The sequence below is a fragment of the Punica granatum genome, chromosome 7, assembly GCF_007655135.1.
Source record: "Punica granatum isolate Tunisia-2019 chromosome 7, ASM765513v2, whole genome shotgun sequence".
Lineage (NCBI taxonomy): Eukaryota > Viridiplantae > Streptophyta > Magnoliopsida > Myrtales > Lythraceae > Punica > Punica granatum.
In genome coordinates this window covers 12,868,615-12,887,044 of record NC_045133.1, presented here as the reverse complement: position 1 = coordinate 12,887,044, position 18,430 = coordinate 12,868,615, and the positions used below count along the sequence as shown (strand labels likewise).

The 18,430-nt window shown below is 42.2% G+C and overlaps 1 protein-coding gene across 1 annotated transcript; it reads left to right on the top strand.

Annotated features, from left to right (window-relative positions):
- Positions 1 to 830: 830 nt before the first annotated feature.
- On the top strand, positions 831 to 5,167 carry LOC116214408 (the record flags this gene model as incomplete). Its single annotated transcript, XM_031549816.1, has 7 exons — positions 831 to 1,741; positions 1,835 to 2,156; positions 2,715 to 3,233; positions 3,324 to 3,741; positions 3,979 to 4,009; positions 4,597 to 4,961; positions 5,019 to 5,167. Coding segments are annotated over 7 exons (2,715 nt in total), but the record flags the coding sequence as incomplete, so codon positions are not given.
- Positions 5,168 to 18,430: the final 13,263 nt, after the last annotated feature.

The following is an 18,430-nucleotide window of genomic DNA, read 5'->3' as shown; positions in this document are numbered from 1 at the left end:
TCGGCCAAAAAATACAGAGCTGAAAAAAAAAGGATCAAAAGAAAAGAATTAAGACATCATTGTCAATTTGATCCAAATTTTTTTACATCAGACCATTCTAAAGTTGTTATTTCTCGTTCTTTGTAATCTGCATTGATTCTGATCCCATAATTTCATATAACATTCTGGTTTATTTAATCCTTCATAGTAGTTGCCTTTTCTCTAGCTTCTTTTCTTCTTGAAATTTCCTTTGATCATTAATTTTCCTTGATGAGTTCTTGGTGAATTGTTGCTGGAAAATTTGGAGTTGTTTGTTTAGTTCCAAAGGAGCTGAAAGAGAATTGTCGAGTGGAAAAAGGCAAGAGCGGTGAGAATATTAGAGGGTTAAAAGCCACATATTTTGTTGAGTGAAAACACGAGTGTAGAGTGATTCACATTCTTGAGTGTAAACACGTAAGGGAGAGAATTGTGAGGTCCTTTCTTTCTAACTTTATTTTGCAGCAATCATGTCTCACAACAGTGCTAAGAGTATTCCCGAAGGTGCAACGGAATTGGCTGATTCGAAAATACTTATAGAGGCCATGATGAGTGAGATGAGGCGTGTGATGCGGTTAGAGTTTGAGCAGGTTCATGAACGGATAGATCTGATAGAGAATAAACGTGTGGAGCAGCCACGAAACGCTCCTAATGCACGTAGGAGGGAAAGAGTTCAACCGAGGGAAGTGAGGGTTGAAGATGAAGAGATTTATGGGGCTGGTTTTGATGAAGATGATCGAGATTCGGTTGTTAGTAATAGGAGACATGGAGGGCGGTTTAGAGAAGATAGGAATCGGGAAGATAATAACTTGGGTAGTATTAAAATGAAAATCCCATCGTTCCAAGGAAAGAGTGATCCCGAAGCATACCTTGAGTGGGAGAAAAAGGTGGAGTTTGTATTTGATTGTTATAGTTATTCCGAGCTGAAGAAAGTCAAATTGGCAGCAATTGAATTCTCGGATTATGCAATTGTTTGGTGGGATCAATTGATGATAAATAGGCGAAGAAATAGAGAGCCACCTATAGATACGTGGGAGGAAATGAAAAGGGTGATGAGGAAGCGATTTGTTCCTAGTTATTACTACCGGGAGCTGTATAATAAGTTACAAAGTCTTAGGCAAGGTAACCGGAGTGTAGAGGAATATTTTAAGGAGATGGAAGTGGCCATGATTAGAGCTAACGTAGAGGAGGATCGGGAGGCTACTATGGCAAGATTTTTGGCTGGATTGAACCGAGAAATTCAAAATGCCGAGGAATTACAACATTATGTGGAGTTGGAGGATATGGTGCACATGGCCATCAAGATTGAGAACCAGTTCAAGAGGAGAGGCAATACACGTGCAAGCCAAAGTCCAAGCACATCCACTTGGAAACCGAATCAGTGGAAGAAAGATAAGAAGCAATCCACGTCGATGTTGAAAACCGAGCAAAAGCAAGAAGCAACCAGCCATGTTCCTCAAGGTAAAACCGACATTTCTACCTTCAGGAATCGTGACATTAAGTGTTTTAAATGCCAAGGCAGGGGACACATAGCAAGTCAATGCCCAAACAAGCGGGTCATGGTGATGCGAGACAATGGTGACATTGTGACCGACACTGAAGATTCCGACACCGATGACATGCCCCCATTGGAGGATGTTCCCGAGGAGGAATATTTAGCTCCAGATGCATTGACATTGGTGGCAAGGAGAGCATTAAGCTTGCAAACAAAAGGAGTTGAAGAAGTGCAGCGGGAGAACATCTTTCACACTAGGTGCTACATCAAAGACAAGGTATGTAGTGTGATTATTGATGGTGGTAGTTGTACTAATGTCGCAAGCGCAACAATGGTGGAAAAATTAAGACTGCCCATGGTGAAGCACCCTAGGCCGTACAAGCTGCAATGGTTGAATGATAGTGGTGAGATAAGGGTGAACAAGCAGGTGTTAGTTGCATTTCGAATCGGTAAATACGAAGATGAAGTGTTGTGTGATGTAGTACCGATGCAAGCAGGACACTTGTTGCTAGGGCGTCCATGGCAATTTGATAGACGAGTGAAGCATGATGGCTTTACGAACAAATACTCCTTTGTACTTAATCAACGATCAATCACTCTTGTACCATTGACTCCGCAGCAAGTATATGAGGATCAAGTGAGATTGCAAAAAGAGAGTGATCAAAAGAAAGAGAGTGATCAAAAGAAAGAGAGTGAACAGAAGAAAAAGAGTGAAAATCAGAGAGAGGCCGAGAAAAATGAGAGAGAAAAAGAAAATCAAAATTCGGCCGATGAGAGAAAATCAGAGAGAAAACAAAAGAATTTTTATGCAAACATGGGAGAAACTAGGCAAGCAATGTTTTTAAATCAGCCGATAATTGTACTTTTGTACAAAGAGGCATTTTTCAATACTAACGAACTTGATATCTCTCTTCCTAGTTCTGTTGTTTCTCTTTTGCAGGAGTATGAGGATGTCTTTCCCGAGGAAACACCACATGGCTTACCTCCAATCCGAGGGATTGAACATTAAATTGATTTTGTTCCCGGTGCGACAATTCCAAACCGACCAGCCTATAGGAGCAATCCTGAGGAGACAAAGGAGCTTCAACGGCAGGTAAAGGAGTTGTTAGAGAAAGGGTACGTGAGGGAGAGCTTGAGCCCATGCGCTGTTCCAGTAATACTTGTACCTAAGAAGGATGGGACGTGGAGAATGTGCGTTGATTGCCGAGCAATCAACAACATAACGGTAAAGTATCGTCATCCTATTCCTCGCTTAGATGATATGTTAGATGAGTTACATGGTTCTTGTGTATTTTCTAAAATTGATTTAAAGAGTGGTTATCATCAGATTAGAATGAAAGAAGGAGATGAATGGAAAACTGCCTTTAAAACAAAATACGGTTTGTACGAATGGTTAGTTATGCCTTTTGGTTTGACTAATGCTCCAAGCACTTTTATGAGACTTATGAATCATGTTTTGCGTGCATTTATAGGTAGATTTGTGGTTGTCTACTTTGATGATATACTCGTTTACAGCAAAAACTTAGATGATCATAAGGTACATTTGAAATATGTCTTAGATGTGCTTAGGAAGGAAAAGTTATTTGCTAATATGAAGAAGTGTACTTTTTGCACCGATAAGCTTGTTTTTTTGGGATTTGTTGTTAGTGCACAAGGTATACAGGTTGATGAGGAGAAGGTACGTGCAATCCAAGAGTGGCCGAGTCCCACAAGTGTAAGTAATGTTCGTAGTTTTCATGGACTTGCTAGTTTCTACCGGCGGTTCGTGAAGGACTTTAGTAGCATTGCAGCACCACTTACTGAAGTGATCAAGAAAAACGTTGGATTTAGATGGGGAGAAGAACAAGAGAAGGCGTTTCAGCTAATCAAAGAGAACCTGACCAACGCTCCTTTATTATCTTTACCTAACTTTTCTAAAACTTTTGAGATTGAATGTGATGCTTCAGGTGTTGGTATAGGTGCAGTTCTCATGCAGGAAGGACGACCAATTGCTTACTTCAGCGAAAAACTAAGCGGGGCAGCCTTAAACTATCCAACTTATGATAAAGAGTTGTATGCATTGGTTCGAGCTTTAGAGACGTGGCAGCACTACCTATGGCCTAAGGAGTTCGTGATACACACCGATCATGAGTCCTTGAAACACTTGAAGGGCCAACACAAACTAAACAAAAGACATGCCCGATGGGTGGAGTTCATTGAGACGTTTCCATACGTCATTCGGTATAAGCAAGGTAAGGAGAATGTGGTCGCCGATGCACTTTCTCGCAGGTATGCATTACTCTCTACACTTGATGCAAAATTGCTTGGTTTTGAGCACATTAAAAATTTATATGCTGATGACCATGAATTTTGTGAGGAATATCGAGCTTGTGAGAAAATTCCTTGTGGTAAGTTCTTTAGGCATGATGACTTTCTGTTTCGAGAGAATAAGTTATGCGTGCCAAATTGTTCCTTGAGAGAGTTATTAGTGCAGGAATCACATGGTGGGGGATTAATGGGACATTTTGGAGTAGCAAAGACTTTAGCTATTTTGCAAGAACACTTCTATTGGCCACATATGAAAAGAGATGTTGAGAGAATTTGTGGTAGATGCATTACGTGTAGGCAAGCTAAATCCAGAGTACAGCCTAACGGTTTGTATACTCCTTTACCAATTCCTAGTGAGCCTTGGATTGATATTTCAATGGACTTTGTGTTAGGATTACCTAGGACTAAACGTGGGAGAGATTCAATTTTTGTGGTTGTGGATAGATTTTCTAAGATGGCACACTTTATTCCATGTCACAAATCGGATGATGCCTCGCATGTTGCTGATTTGTTCTTTAGGGAGATTGTGAGGTTACATGGCATGCCTAGAACAATTGTTTCGGATAGAGATGCTAAGTTCTTGAGCTATTTTTGGAAGACTTTGTGGTGTAAGTTAGGTACTAAGCTGTTGTTTTCTACTACTTGTCACCCACAAACTGATGGTCAAACGGAAGTAGTAAATAGAACTTTGTCTACTTTGTTGAGGGCAATCATAAAAAAAACATTAAAACATGGGAAGAGTGTTTACCACATGTTGAGTTTGCTTATAACAGATCTGTTCATTCCGCTACTAAATTTTCACCATTTGAAGTTGTTTATGGATTTAATCCTTTAACTCCATTGGATTTATCTCCTTTACCTTTGACTGAGCATGTTAATTTAGATGGCAAAAAGAAAGTTGAATTTGTCAAGCAGATTCATGAGAAAACAAGACTCAACATTGAGCGAAAAACGGAGCAGTATACAAAACACGCCAACAAGGGCCGTCATAAGCTGATTTTTGAACCCGGAGATTGGGTTTGGTTGCATATGAGGAAAGAGAGATTTCCGGCGCAAAGACGTTCCAAACTGCTTCCAAGAGGAGATGGACCTTTTCAAGTCCTGGAGCGCATCAATGACAATGCTTATAAACTAGACTTACCTGGTGAGTACAATGTAAGTGCTACTTTTAATGTTTCTGATTTGCTTCCTTTTGATGTAGGTGATGATTTGAGGACAAATCCTTTTCAAGAGGAGGGGAATGATGCAAATCGTAGCACGACTTCAAGGGATCTAGTTCAAGTTCCAATTGGACCGATTACACGAGCACGAGCAAAGAAGTTTAAAGATGAACTCAACGGCCTAATTCAAGAGGTTTGGGCTCAAGCAAATTCGTGGAGGCCCATTGGACATGAATCACGTGATCCACAAAGATCCATCAACATTATTCAAGTTATCGAAGATTCTGGACAATGCTAAATTCAGCAAGTGTTTGATGAAGCTTCTAGAATATTTGATGATCAAGAGAAGATATCATCAGATTTGTTTAAAGTTTAAATCTCATAGAGATATTCTAGAGGTATTTAGATTTCATATCTTTATAGATTATGTCATATCTCTATCGATATTCTAGGTGTTAATTTCTTTATCTTTAGGAGGAGATATGGCCAGATTAGGATTACTTTATGACTATATATATTCATCTTAGTCAATTTTTAATGAAGAAACATTCAGAAAATTGTGAGAGTATTCTCTTTGGTTCTTGAAGAACTAATCGAACTTATCGGAAGTTTCCGTGGCGTTCATCATCGACTTATCAAGCGGCTTTCCACCACCGTTTGTGGCGTCTTCCTATATACCGAGGTTCTTGTTTCGCATTAAACAACGGGTTAAGGTCAGTTATACCAAGGTTCTTGTTTATGTTGTAAGCAACGGGTTGAGAGTTCATCCATCAAATCTGATCGTGGAACGATCTTGGGTTCCTTTAGTTGTCGGGTCTCGTCATTCTTGACGGGAATCGCATCATTGACCATCTCAAGAGTCTTCTTCTCTCCGAAATGGCCGGCTAAACCCCCAGCATGAGCCTCTCGCACTAATAACTCACGAACAGATCCACTCGGAATGCAAAGCTTGCCAAGCTTATACAAGTATCCATCATGCATATAATACCCATCAACAACGTCCTTATCGCAAGCCAAACGAATTGGAGAAAAATAGGGATCATCCACATACCGACTCTTAATCAGTTCAAACCCCAGCAACTTAGCATTCATGACTGAAATCAATGCATACCTTCGAGATAGGGCATCAGCCACGACGTTAATATTTCCTTGTTTGTACTTGATGACATAAGGAAATATCTCCAAGTATTCCACCCATTTGGCATGCCTTCGATTCAACTTATTTTGTCCCTTCAAATACTTTAGGGACTCGTGATCGGTGTGAATGATAAACTCCTTGGGGACTAAGTAGTGTTCCCACGTCTCAAGAGCCCGGATCAGAGCATAAAACTCCTTATCGTACGTCGAGTAGTTCAGACTCGCACCACTTAGCTTCTCACTGAAATAAGCTATTGGGCGTTTGTCTTGCATAAGAACAGCTCCAATTCCAACTCCTGATGCATCACATTCGATTTCAAACGTCTTGGAAAAGTCAGGTAGGGCTAAGATAGGAGCTGCACACAGCTTCTCCTTGATGATCTCAAAACTTCGTTGGGCTGATTCACTCCACTTAAACTCGGTACCCTTCTTCATACATTCAGTTAATGGAGCAAGTATAGTGCTGAAATTCTTTACAAATCTCCTATAAAAGGATGCCAAGCCATGGAAACTCCTCACCTCGGATGCGGTAGTGGGAGTGGGCCATTCTCGAATAGCCTTGACCTTTTCTTCGTCCACCTCGACGCCCTGCTGAGAGATAACAAAGCCAAGAAAGACGACTTTGTCCTGGCAGAATCGACACCTCTTCATATTGCCATATAACTTCTCTCGTCTCAGAATTTTGAAAACTCTCCTAAGATGCTCAGCATGCTCATCGAGGGTCTTGCTATAGACCAAAATGTCGTCAAAGTAAACAACGACAAAATGGCCAATGAATTCCCGCAAGACATGGTTCATCAGCCTCATAAATGTGCTAGGAGCATTGGACAGTCCGAACGGCATAACCATCCACTCATATAGACCATGCTTGGTCTTGAAGGCTGTCTTCCACTCATCTCCCTCCTTCAGATCGATCTTTGAAAACACCATCGAACCATTCAACTCGTCAAGCATATCATCTAGTCGAGGAATGGGATAACGATATTTTACTGTAATCTTGTTGATGGCCCGACTGTCGACGCACATTCTCATGGATTCATCCTTCTTGGGCACCAAAAGAGCTGGTACAGAACATGGGCTCATGGACTCCCCGTACATAACCCTTCTCAAGCAATTCATTCACTTGCCGTTGCAGCTCTTTCGCCTCATTCGGATTGCAACGATATGCCGGTCGATTAGGCAAAGCCGCTCCAGGAACGAGATCAATTTGATGCTCAATCCCCCTAATCGGAGGCAACCCTTCCGGCAACTCCTCCGGAAATACATCAATGAACTCCTTTAAGAGAGCCATGAACCGAGGCGGAAGAGAAACCTGCTCTTCAGGTGTGGCTTCCTTCATGAACAGAATGAGAACTAAGTTGAAGTTCAACAAAGTCCTCTCAAGCTCTCCAAGAGTCATCACCAAGCTTTCTTTCTTCGAGCCATTGGCACTCGGACTCTGGTCCTTCTGCACTTGCTGTGGACTAAGCGGTGCTAGGACAATGCTCTTCTCATCTTTGGTGAATGAATAAGTGTTCTTGTATCCATCGTGCAAAGCCCTCCTATCGTACCGCCACGGTCTTCCCAACAGAAGATGGCTTGCACTCATTGGAACCACGTCACATAATACTTCATCTTTATAGGTCTTCCCAATTGAGAATGGAATACAAACTTGCTGAGTGACTCGTACCTCGCCTTGGTCATTCAGCCATCTCAACTTATAGGGGCATGGATGCTTTGTAGTAGCCAGATTCAGCTTCTCCACCAAGGTCGTAGAAGCAACATTGGTGCAACTCCCACTGTCGATGATAAACTCCGCACACCTTATTTTGGATGGTGCACCGAGTTCGGAAAAGATTCTCCCGCTGTTCTTCTTCCAGCTTTGCTTCGGAACTCAAGACTCGACGAATCATGAGCATCTCACCCTCGTCGGCAAACTCTACAGTGACGAGGATCAGTGCTCTGGCATCGCTCGCCGAGACATCGGGAGATGTGAATCCAAGACATTTGAAGCACTCGACGATTGTGGAGTCGCCTCAGCTTGAATCTGATGAGGATCATGGGCATGAGAATGAGGTTGATACACACGAGCTTGGAAGTCGGACTCGTGAAGAGGGAGCTGAAGCACAAGATCTTGGAGGCTTGCATGTTCCGAGTGGGCCAATCACACGGGCGAAGGCCAAACAAATCCAACAAGCTATGGAGAGCTTGCTGATGGGCTTTTTGGGCCAAGAGGAGTCTAATTCAATTGGGTCTCCAAAGGCCTTTATTCACTTGACTTGCCATGAGATGCTGAAGATGGAATGAAAGACTGCCAACTATTCTAGATAGCTTTTATTTAGTTTCCTCTGTTATTTCTGGTTTTAGGAAACTAAGGATATTCCAGTTGCCTAGTTTGTCAGTTTCCAGTTTCTCCTAAGCTTATATAAAGGAGGCTGAGCAGCTGATCAGAGGTAGATTATTCTGGTATTTTGGTGAGATTTTCTCCTTTGTTCTTCATTGAACTCCTTCGAACGAGCAAGTGTGACAGCTTGTGATTGTTCGGTACACTTTGATATTATTGGTTCTTGTTTCTTCATAAACAACGGGTCGATAATCCTTGTCTTGATATTGTTGGTTCTTGTTTCTCTATAAACAACGGGTCAATAATCCTCTTTATCTAAATCTGTGTTTGGCGATCTGGGAATCGATTCAAGTTGGTCGTCGGGTTTCACAATCCTTCGTGAGGTCCGCATCATTTTGGTATCAGAGCATCAGGCTCCAAATCAGGTTTATCCTATCCTTTACGTTTCAATTCGTTGAATTTCATTCCATCTAGCTTGTTCGTTCTGGATTGATTAGTAGCAAAAAAAAAAAAGAGCAAAAAAAAGGAGCGCAAAAAAAAAAATTTCGGCCAAAAAAAAAAGAGCTGGAAAAAAAAAGAGATAGAAAGAAAAGAAAGAAGCCGTCGGTGTAAATTTGATCTGGATTCCTTGCATCAGATCATTCTAAAGTTGTTATTTACCTTGTTGATCCGCGTTGATTTTGCTCCCATAATTACCCAATACCTGATCTTCCATATTCCCTTCCCTATATCATCCTCCATATCTTTCCATCCATATATTACTCTGATATTCCTTTCTTCATTCCCAAAATCTTTCCTTGGTTAACTTTCCTTTAACCATTTATTTCCCTGTTAGTTTGTGTCCAAGTTAGGGCCAATATATTAATTGCTGTTTTGAATTATTATGAGCTAGTTACCTTTGATTTGTGAGTTGCTGAGTTCTTTAAAGAACTTTGAGGAGGAAATTAGAGTGGAAAGAGGCAAGAGTGGTGAGCGTATCAGAGGGAAATAGCCATTGAACTGAGCGAAACACGAGTGTTGAGTGACGATAATTTGAGGGCAAACACGTGAGCGAGTGGTTGTGAGGTCCTAACACCAATTTTCTTTTCATAGTGCAAACATGAGCTTCGCAGGAAAAGGCAATGAATCTACAACCGGGGATGGAAGTAATGCCGGCCAGCAAGATGTTGCTTTTACTTTGAAAGCCATGCAACAACAATTCGAGAGATTGGAAGTTGTTTTTGGAGATATCCGTGATAGAATGGACCGGCAAGATCAACGAATTGATCAAATGCAGAGGGAGCAACCCAGGCAGCATGTGCGAGTTCCCAATGCAAGGAGACTAATCCGCCAGCCGGCGAATCCTCATGATGAAGAAGATGAAGATTATGAGGAAGATGATGAAATTGCATCCGTGGGAAGTGTGAGGAGAGCCAGAGGAGTTAGGAATGAGGGGCGAAGACATGGTAGGCGAGATCATGCAATTAGAGATGGAGTAGATAGGAATATTGGGAGTATTAAAATGACGATACCACCTTTTCAAGGGAGGAATGACCCTGACGCTTTTATCGAGTGGGAGAGGAAGGTGGAGCTTGTATTTGATTGCCATAATTACTCGGAAGAAAAAAAAGTGAAGCTTGCAGCGGTGGAATTCACTGATTATGCCATCGTTTGGTGGGACAAATTGGTTAAGGAAAGAAGAAAGAACCATGAAAGGCCTATTGAGACCTGGGAGGAGATGAAGACTGTCATGCGGAGGCGATTTGTTCCCTCGTATTACTATCGCGATTTGCATTTAAAATTGCAAAGTCTAAGGCAAGGGACGAGGAGCGTGGAAGACTACCACAAGGAGATGGAAATAGCTTTGATTCGGGCAAACATTGAAGAAGATGAAGAGGCAACTATGGCCAGGTTTTTATGTGGTTTGAACCGAGAAATTGCTAATGTGGTGGAGTTGCAACATTATGTGGAGATAGAAGAGATGGTTAGCATGGCCATGAAAGTAGAACGGCAACTCAAGAGAGGGAGGCCAGCCAAGCATGAGGGCGGTTCTTATTCAGGATCTTCAAATTGGAAGTCGAAATGGGGTGCCAGCTCAAGACCAGTAGAGAAACCCAAATCGAATGCTGAAAAGAGCATGAGCAAGAGTCAAGGGGACAACAAGGAGAGAGGTAACTCTACATCCCAACCTCAAAAGAATAGAGATATCAAATGTTTTCGGTGTTTGGGGTCTGGGCATATTGCTTCTCAATGTCCAAATAAAAGGGCAATGATCATGCTGGATAGTGGGGAAATTGAAACTGAAGAGGAGGAAAGTGATTCAATGCTAACACAAGATGATTCTAGTAGTGATTATGAATATGCTGCTGAGGGGAATGCCTTAGTAATCATGCGAGCACTGAATGTACAAATTAAGGAAGAAGAGAGAGATGATGTGCAAAGGGAAAATATATTCCACACTAGATGCCAAGTGAAGGATCGGGTATGTAGTTTGATCATTGACGGGGGTAGCTGTGTGAATGTGGCTAGTAAATTACTTGTTGACAAGTTGGGATTGCGTACATTGAAGCATCCTAGGCCATATAAGCTGCAATGGTTGAATGAAAGTGGAGAAGTGAAGGTGAACAAGCAAGTTCTGGTTTCCTTTACAATTGGGAGATACAAGGATAAAGTTCTTTGTGATGTAGTGCCCATGCATGCTAGTCATATATTGCTTGGGAGGCCATGGCAGTTCGATAGACAGGCAATACATGATGGGTATAAGAATCGATACTCTTTTGTCAATGATGGTAGAAAGGTGACACTTGTTCCATTGACACCTTATCAGGTGTATGAGGATCAACTCCGAATCAAGAGATCAATTTGTGAGAAAAGTGATGTAGAAGCTGAGATTGAAAGAAAAAAAGAGAGTGAGCAAGTGAGAGAGGAAACTGGTAAGACTAGAGAGGAAGAAATTCGAGATAGTAAAAAGAAAGAGAGTTCAGCTATAGATGAGAGGAAAGAGTTAGTTGAGAGAAAAGAGAAAAAAATGAGTTTCTATGCAAAAGAAAGAGAGATCAAGAGTGCATTCAAAGCTAATCGCCCAATGATCTTGTTTGTTTACAAGGAGGCTTATTTTTCTGACCTTAATTATTCTTTGCCAAGTTGTGTTACCTCTCTTTTGCAGGAGTTTGGAGATGTCTTTCCCACGGAGTTACCCAATCGTTTGCCACCAATAAGGGGAATTGAGCATCAAATCGACTTTGTGCCAGGAGCCGCAATTCCGAACCGGCCAGCATATCGAACTAATCCGGAGGAGACGAAGGAACTTCAAAGGCAAGTGGACGAGCTTTTAGCTAAAGGGCATGTGCGTGAGAGCATGAGTCCTTGTGCGGTCCCGGTGTTGCTGGTGCCAAAGAAAGATGGTACTTGGCGAATGTGTGTTGATTGCCGCGCTGTAAACAAAATCACGGTAAAGTATCGACATCCCATTCCTCGATTAGATGACATGTTGGATGAATTGCATGGTTCCACGTTATTTACAAAAATAGACTTGAAAAGTGGATATCATCAGATTAGGATGAAAGAGGGTGATGAGTGGAAAACGGCTTTCAAAACAAAACATGGCTTGTATGAGTGGTTAGTTATGCCATTCGGGTTAACTAATGCGCCTAGTACTTTCATGAGGCTCATGAATCATGTTTTGCGTGCTTTCATTGGAAAATTCGTAGTTGTATATTTTGATGATATCTTGGTGTATAGTAAGAGCTTGAAGGATCATATTCATCATTTGCGATGCGTGCTTCAGGTATTGAGACATGAAGAATTATATGCTAACCTGAATAAATGTACATTTTGCATGGATCGAGTGGTGTTTTTGGGATTTGTTGTTAGTTCCAAGGGTATTCAGGTTGATGAGGAAAAGGTGAAAGCAATTAAGGATTGGCCGACGCCGAAATCCGTAACCGAGGTAAGAAGTTTTCATGGTCTAGCTAGTTTTTATAGGCGATTTGTGCGGGATTTTAGTACTTTGGCTGCTCCATTGACAGAAGTGGTTAAGAAAGATATAGGTTTCAAATGGGGAGTAGAGCAAGAGCAAGCATTTAATTTGATTAAGGAAAGGCTTTGTTCTGCACCTTTATTGGTTTTACCTGATTTTTCGAAAACTTTCGAGATTGAATGTGATGCTTCCGGGATTGGTATAGGTGCTGTGATGCGAACCCCGTCGAATCCGTCGCGGAACATAGCAACAATGATATGGAATCAAATCCCGGATCGTCCAAGATAGAGATTTCGAAAGGTGGAATATCGACCCCGTAGCTATATAGAGCTAGAAACCGAAATTATAAGAAGCTTAAGAACTACAAGTAATCGACTTGCAACCCTTGAAGCATAAGTTCAACAAGAACAATTTGGAGAATATCTCTCACAAGATAGGAAAAATGGTAGAAGAGTTGTGTCTAAAACTAACCTAGGGAGGAGTTTATATAATGCTCTTGCAATTGAAGACAACTAAGGAAAACAAGCATATTCTAGATGGCATATTCCAACCTAATAGTCCAACCAGATATTCCAACCTAATATTCCAACCAGATTTGGTGGCCATCTTCTAGAAGGCATATTCCAACCTAATAGTCAAACCAGAATTGGTGGCCATCTTCTAGGATGCATATTCAACCCGATTTGAGGTGGTTGTGGTCATCATTTAATGTCCCGATGTGTACTGATGAGGTTCAGCACTCTTGATGACCAAAATCAGCCCCGAGTCGACTCGCTCGTCTCTCGAACTGCATGCCTCTTCCAGAATATTCGTCCATAAGTTCTGCAAGGCGTGCTCCAATTTCTTGGCACGTGCTCTGGTTATCGGTCCGGTAGAAATATGCAACTTGTCCTCATGCTCGGAGACCGGCTCAACCCTATCATTCCCCCCTTCTTCAAAAGGATTCGTCCTCGAATCTGCGAGATAAGGCATCAGCCACTACATTTTCCTTACCTTTCTTGTATTGGATCACATAGGGAAACATCTCGATGAACTCGATCCAACGTGTGTGCCTTCGGTTCAGCTTGCTTTGACCCTTTAAATGCTTCAAGGACTCATGGTCGGTGTGAATGATGAACTCCTTGGACCACAAGTAATGCTGCCATGTCTCCAAAGCCCTTACCAAGGCATAGAGCTCCTTGTCGTATGTGGAGTAGTTCAACGCAGCCCCGTTGAGCTTCTCACTGAAGTAAGCAATAGGCCTCTTCTCTTGCATAAGGACGGCACCTATACCAATACCGGAAGCATCACATTCGATTTCAAAAGGTTTAGAAAAGTCTGGTAAAATCAGTAAAGGAGCAGAACTTAGCTTTTCTTTCAAGGTATTGAATGCATTCTCTTGCTCCTTGCCCCATCTAAAGCCAACTTCCTTCTTGATGATCTCGGTCAAAGGAGCAGCTACGGTGCTAAAATTGCGCACAAATCTTCGATAGAACCCAGCAAGGCCATGGAAGCTTCGGACTTCAGCAATGGTTGTGGGTGTAGGCCATTCCCGGATTGCTTTCACCTTCTCTTCATCCACTTCCACACCCTTGGAACTTACGACAAAACCAAGAAAAACAACACTTTCCAAGAAAAATTCACACTTCTTAAGGTTAGCATACAACTTCTCATGCCTCAGCACCTCAAGAACACACCTCAAATGATTCATATGATCATGCTCAGTTTTGCTATAAATCAGAATATCATCAAAGTAAACAACAACAAATTTTCCAATGTAAGCACGCAAGACATGATTCATAAGGCGCATAAATGTGCTGGGTGCATTAGTCAATCCAAATGGCATCACTAACCACTCATACAATCCATTCTTGGTTTTAAATGCTGTTTTCCACTCATCTCCTTCTTTCATGCGAATTTGATGGTATCCACTCTTCAAATCAATCTTAGAAAATATAGTGGAACCATGCAATTCATCAAGCATATCATCTAATCGAGGAATAGGATAGCGATACTTTACCGTTATCTTATTCACAGCTCGACAATCCACACACATTCTCCATGTGCTGTCTTTCTTGGGAACAAGCAACACGGGCACAGAACATGGACTCATGCTCTCTCGAACATAGCCCTTGGTCAGCAGCTCATCAACTTGCTTTTGGAGTTCTTTTGCTTCTTCGGGATTACACCGATATGCTGGCCGGTTTGGAATGGGCGCTCCTGGAATGAAATCAATTTGATGTTCGATCCCACGGATTGGTGGCAATCCCGGTGGCGTCCCCTCAAGAAACACATCATCAAACTCCTGCAAAAGAGAAACCACAACACTAGGCAAAGATGGGTTAAAATTAGTAGATAAGTAGGCCTCTTTGTACAAGAACAATATCATTGGCCTTTCATCCTTACTAACACTTCCTAATTCTCTTTCTTTTGTGAAGAAACTCAATTTCTTCCCCTCTTTTCTTTTCAAGGCTGAACTCTCACATTTCTCCTTTTCTTTTGGTTCAGCCACTCTCTTACTTTCTTTTGAACTCTCAGCACTGGACTTTTTGATTTGGAGTTGCTCTTCGAACACTTGATGTGGTGGCAGCGGTGCAAGTGTCATGCTTCGACCATCCTTGATGAAACTATACCGATTCTTGTACCCGTCATGTGTAGTTCTTCGATCAAATTGCCATGGCCTCCCGAGTAACAAATGGCTGGCTATCATAGGAACTACATCACACAAAACTTCATCATGGTACTTCCCAATAGAAAATGAGATTAACACTTGTTTTGTCTCCTTTAATTCACCACTCTCATTCAGCCACTGAAGTCTATATGGCCTTGGATGCTTTTGAGTGCTCAAACCAAGCTTCTCCACCATCAGCTTGCTTGCCACATTCACAGTGCTTCCCCCATCAATAATCAGTCCACATACTCGATCCTTCACGTGGCATCGAGTGTAGAAAATGTTCTCTCTTTGTAGCCCATCACCATCTTCTTTGGCTTGCACATGTAGAGCTCTCAAAACAACAAGAGTTTGACCCGATACAGCATGCTCCACATCATCGACATCTTCAAGTGATGGTATAGAGTCAGTGTCACTCTCATGCTCATCCGCACTTGCAATCTCCCCGTTATCTAACATAATCATGGCTCTCTTGTTCGGGCATTGAGAAGCATAATGACCAGAACCCAAACAACGAAAGCACTTTACATCACGGTTTCTTTGAGGTTGGGAAGAGGAGTTACCCCTCTCTTTAGAATCAGATGATGGCTTGGCTGCGGGCTTTTCTCCCTTGGCCTTCTCCTCTTGCTTCGAACCAGTCCATTTAGGTCCAGCCCCTTCAAACTTGGAAGTCCACTTCGAATTCGAATTAGAGGATTCGAACCTGGATGACGATCGTCCCCCCTTCTTGAGTTGCCTCTCAACCTTCATAGCCATGTGCACCAATTCTTCAAGCTCCACATAATGGTGCAGCTCCACAATATTGGCAATCTCCCGATTAAGTCCACTAATGAACCGAGCCATGGTTGCCTCTCGATCCTCCTCAACATTGGCGCGAATCATGGCAATCTCCATCTCCTTGTGGTACTCCTCCACGGTCTTAGACCCTTGCTTAAGATTCTGCAGCTTCAAGTATAAATCCCGGTAGTAATGGGATGGGACAAACCTCCTCCGCATGACAGCTTTCATGCCCTCCCAATTGTCAATAGGTCGCTCTCTATTTCGGCATCTACTCACCGTCAATTGATCCCACCAAACTATGGCATAGTCGGTGAATGCCACAGCTGCAAGCTTCACCTTCTTCTCCTCGGAGTAGTTGTGACAATCAAAAACCAGTTCAACCCTCCTTTCCCATTCGATGTAAATATCGGGATCGCTCTTGCCTTGGAATGGAGGAATGGTCAGCTTGATGGACCCCATATTACGATCAACGGTGTCTCTTTCTTGGCGCCTTCCACGTCCGCGCCATGGCGTCTCAGCCCTTGCTCCTCGAGCTCGTCTCATTGCGGCAATGGAAGACACATCATCCTCATCATCATAGGATCCCTCCTCGTGGCCATCAAATGGATCAGTAGTAGGTGCTGGCTGTCGGTTATTGTTCCTCCTTGGTTGCTGATTGGGAGCTTGTCGCAACTGGTCAATCCGCTCATCATGCCTCTCCAACCGGTCATTTATCGTATTGAGCACCATGTTCATTCGCTCAAATTGTTGTTGCATAGCCCGAATGATTGTGCTTTGACCAGGCCCTCCACTACTTTGCTCATGTCCCCCGCTATCTTCTTGCGACATGTTGAAATCTGCAAAGAAATATTAGAGAAAAAGGACCTCACAATCACTCCCTCACGTGTTTACTCTCAAATCGATGTCACACAAACTCTCGTATTTCACTCGATACAATGGCTTTTACCCTCTGATGGTCTCACTCCCTCTGGCCTTTTTCCTCTCACAGATTTCTCCACAAAGTTCTGGACGAACTGAGCAATCTAATTACAAGTCCTTGAGGAAATTACTTGCTCGAGCCACTTATAATATCAGTTCCAAGTAGCAAAGAAGCAAAGAGATATGGATGGACAAGATGTATGTAAAAGGAATGAGCTCAGAAAAATCAAAAAATGGAATGGACACAAATACGATCGGAGAAAAGCAGAATGGGAGCAACTATGACAGATCAACTTAAGGTCTGTGTAATCAGATCTCCTCTCCTCTTTTTTTTTTCGATTCTTTTTTTTTTTTTAGCTATGAACAGATCAGTCAAGACTAAATGGAAAGGATAGAAATGGAAGATAGATCTAAAAATTCCAGAATGGTGAACAAGGAAAGAACAAGGATAGATGAAACCTCAATTTGGAGCCTAAGCTCTGATACCAAAATGATGCGAACCCCGTCGAATCCGTCGCGGAACCCAGCAACAATGATATGGAATCAAATCCCGGATCGTCCAAGATAGAGATTTCGAAAGGTGGAATATCGACCCCGTAGCTATATAGAGCTAGAAATCGATATTATAAGAAGCTTAAGAACTACAAGTAATCGACTTGCAACCCTTGAAGCATAAGTTCAACAAGAACAATTTGGAGAATATCTCTCACAAGATAGGAAAAATGGTAGAAGAGTTGTGTCTAAAACTAACCTAGGGAGGAGTTTATATAATGCTCTTGCAATTGAAGACAACTAAGGAAAACAAGCATATTCTAGATGGCATATTCCAACCTAATAGTCCAACCAGATATTCCAACCTAATATTCCAACCAGATTTGGTGGCCATCTTCTAGAATGCATATTCCAACCTAATAGTCAAACCAGAATTGGTGGCCATCTTCTAGGATGCATATTCAACCCGATTTGAGGTGGTTGTGGTCATCATTTAATGTCCCGATGTGTACTGATGAGGTTCAGCACTCTTGATGACCAAAATCAGCCCCGAGTCGACTCGCTCGTCTCTCGAACTGCATGCCTCTTCCAGAATATTCGTCCATAAGTTCTGCAAGGCGTGCTCCAATTTCTTGGCACGTGCTCTGGTTATCGGTCCGGTAGAAATATGCAACTTGTCCTCATGCTTGGAGACCGGCTCAACCCTATCATGCTGTTTTGATGCAGGAAAAACGACCGATTGCCTACTTTAGTGAGAAGCTAAATGGAGCCGCTTTGAATTATTCTACATATGACAAGGAACTCTATGCTTTGGTCCGCGCTTTGGAGACGTGGCAGCACTACTTGTGGTCGAAGGAATTTGTCATACACACGGACCACGAATCATTGAAGCATTTGAAAGGGCAAAACAAGCTGAATCGGAGACATGCCAAATGGGTCGAATTCATAGAGATGTTTCCATACGTGATTCAGTACAAGCAAGGAAATGAAAATGTGGTAGCTGATGCATTATCACGGAGGTATGCACTTATCTCTACTCTAAATGCTAAATTTCTTGGGTTTGAACATCTTAAGGAGTTGTACATGCAAGATTCTGACTTTGGTGTTATATATAGTGCATGTGAAAAGGGTGCATTTGGTAAGTTCTATAAGCACGATGAATTCTTATTTAGGGAGAATAAGCTGTGCATTCCTA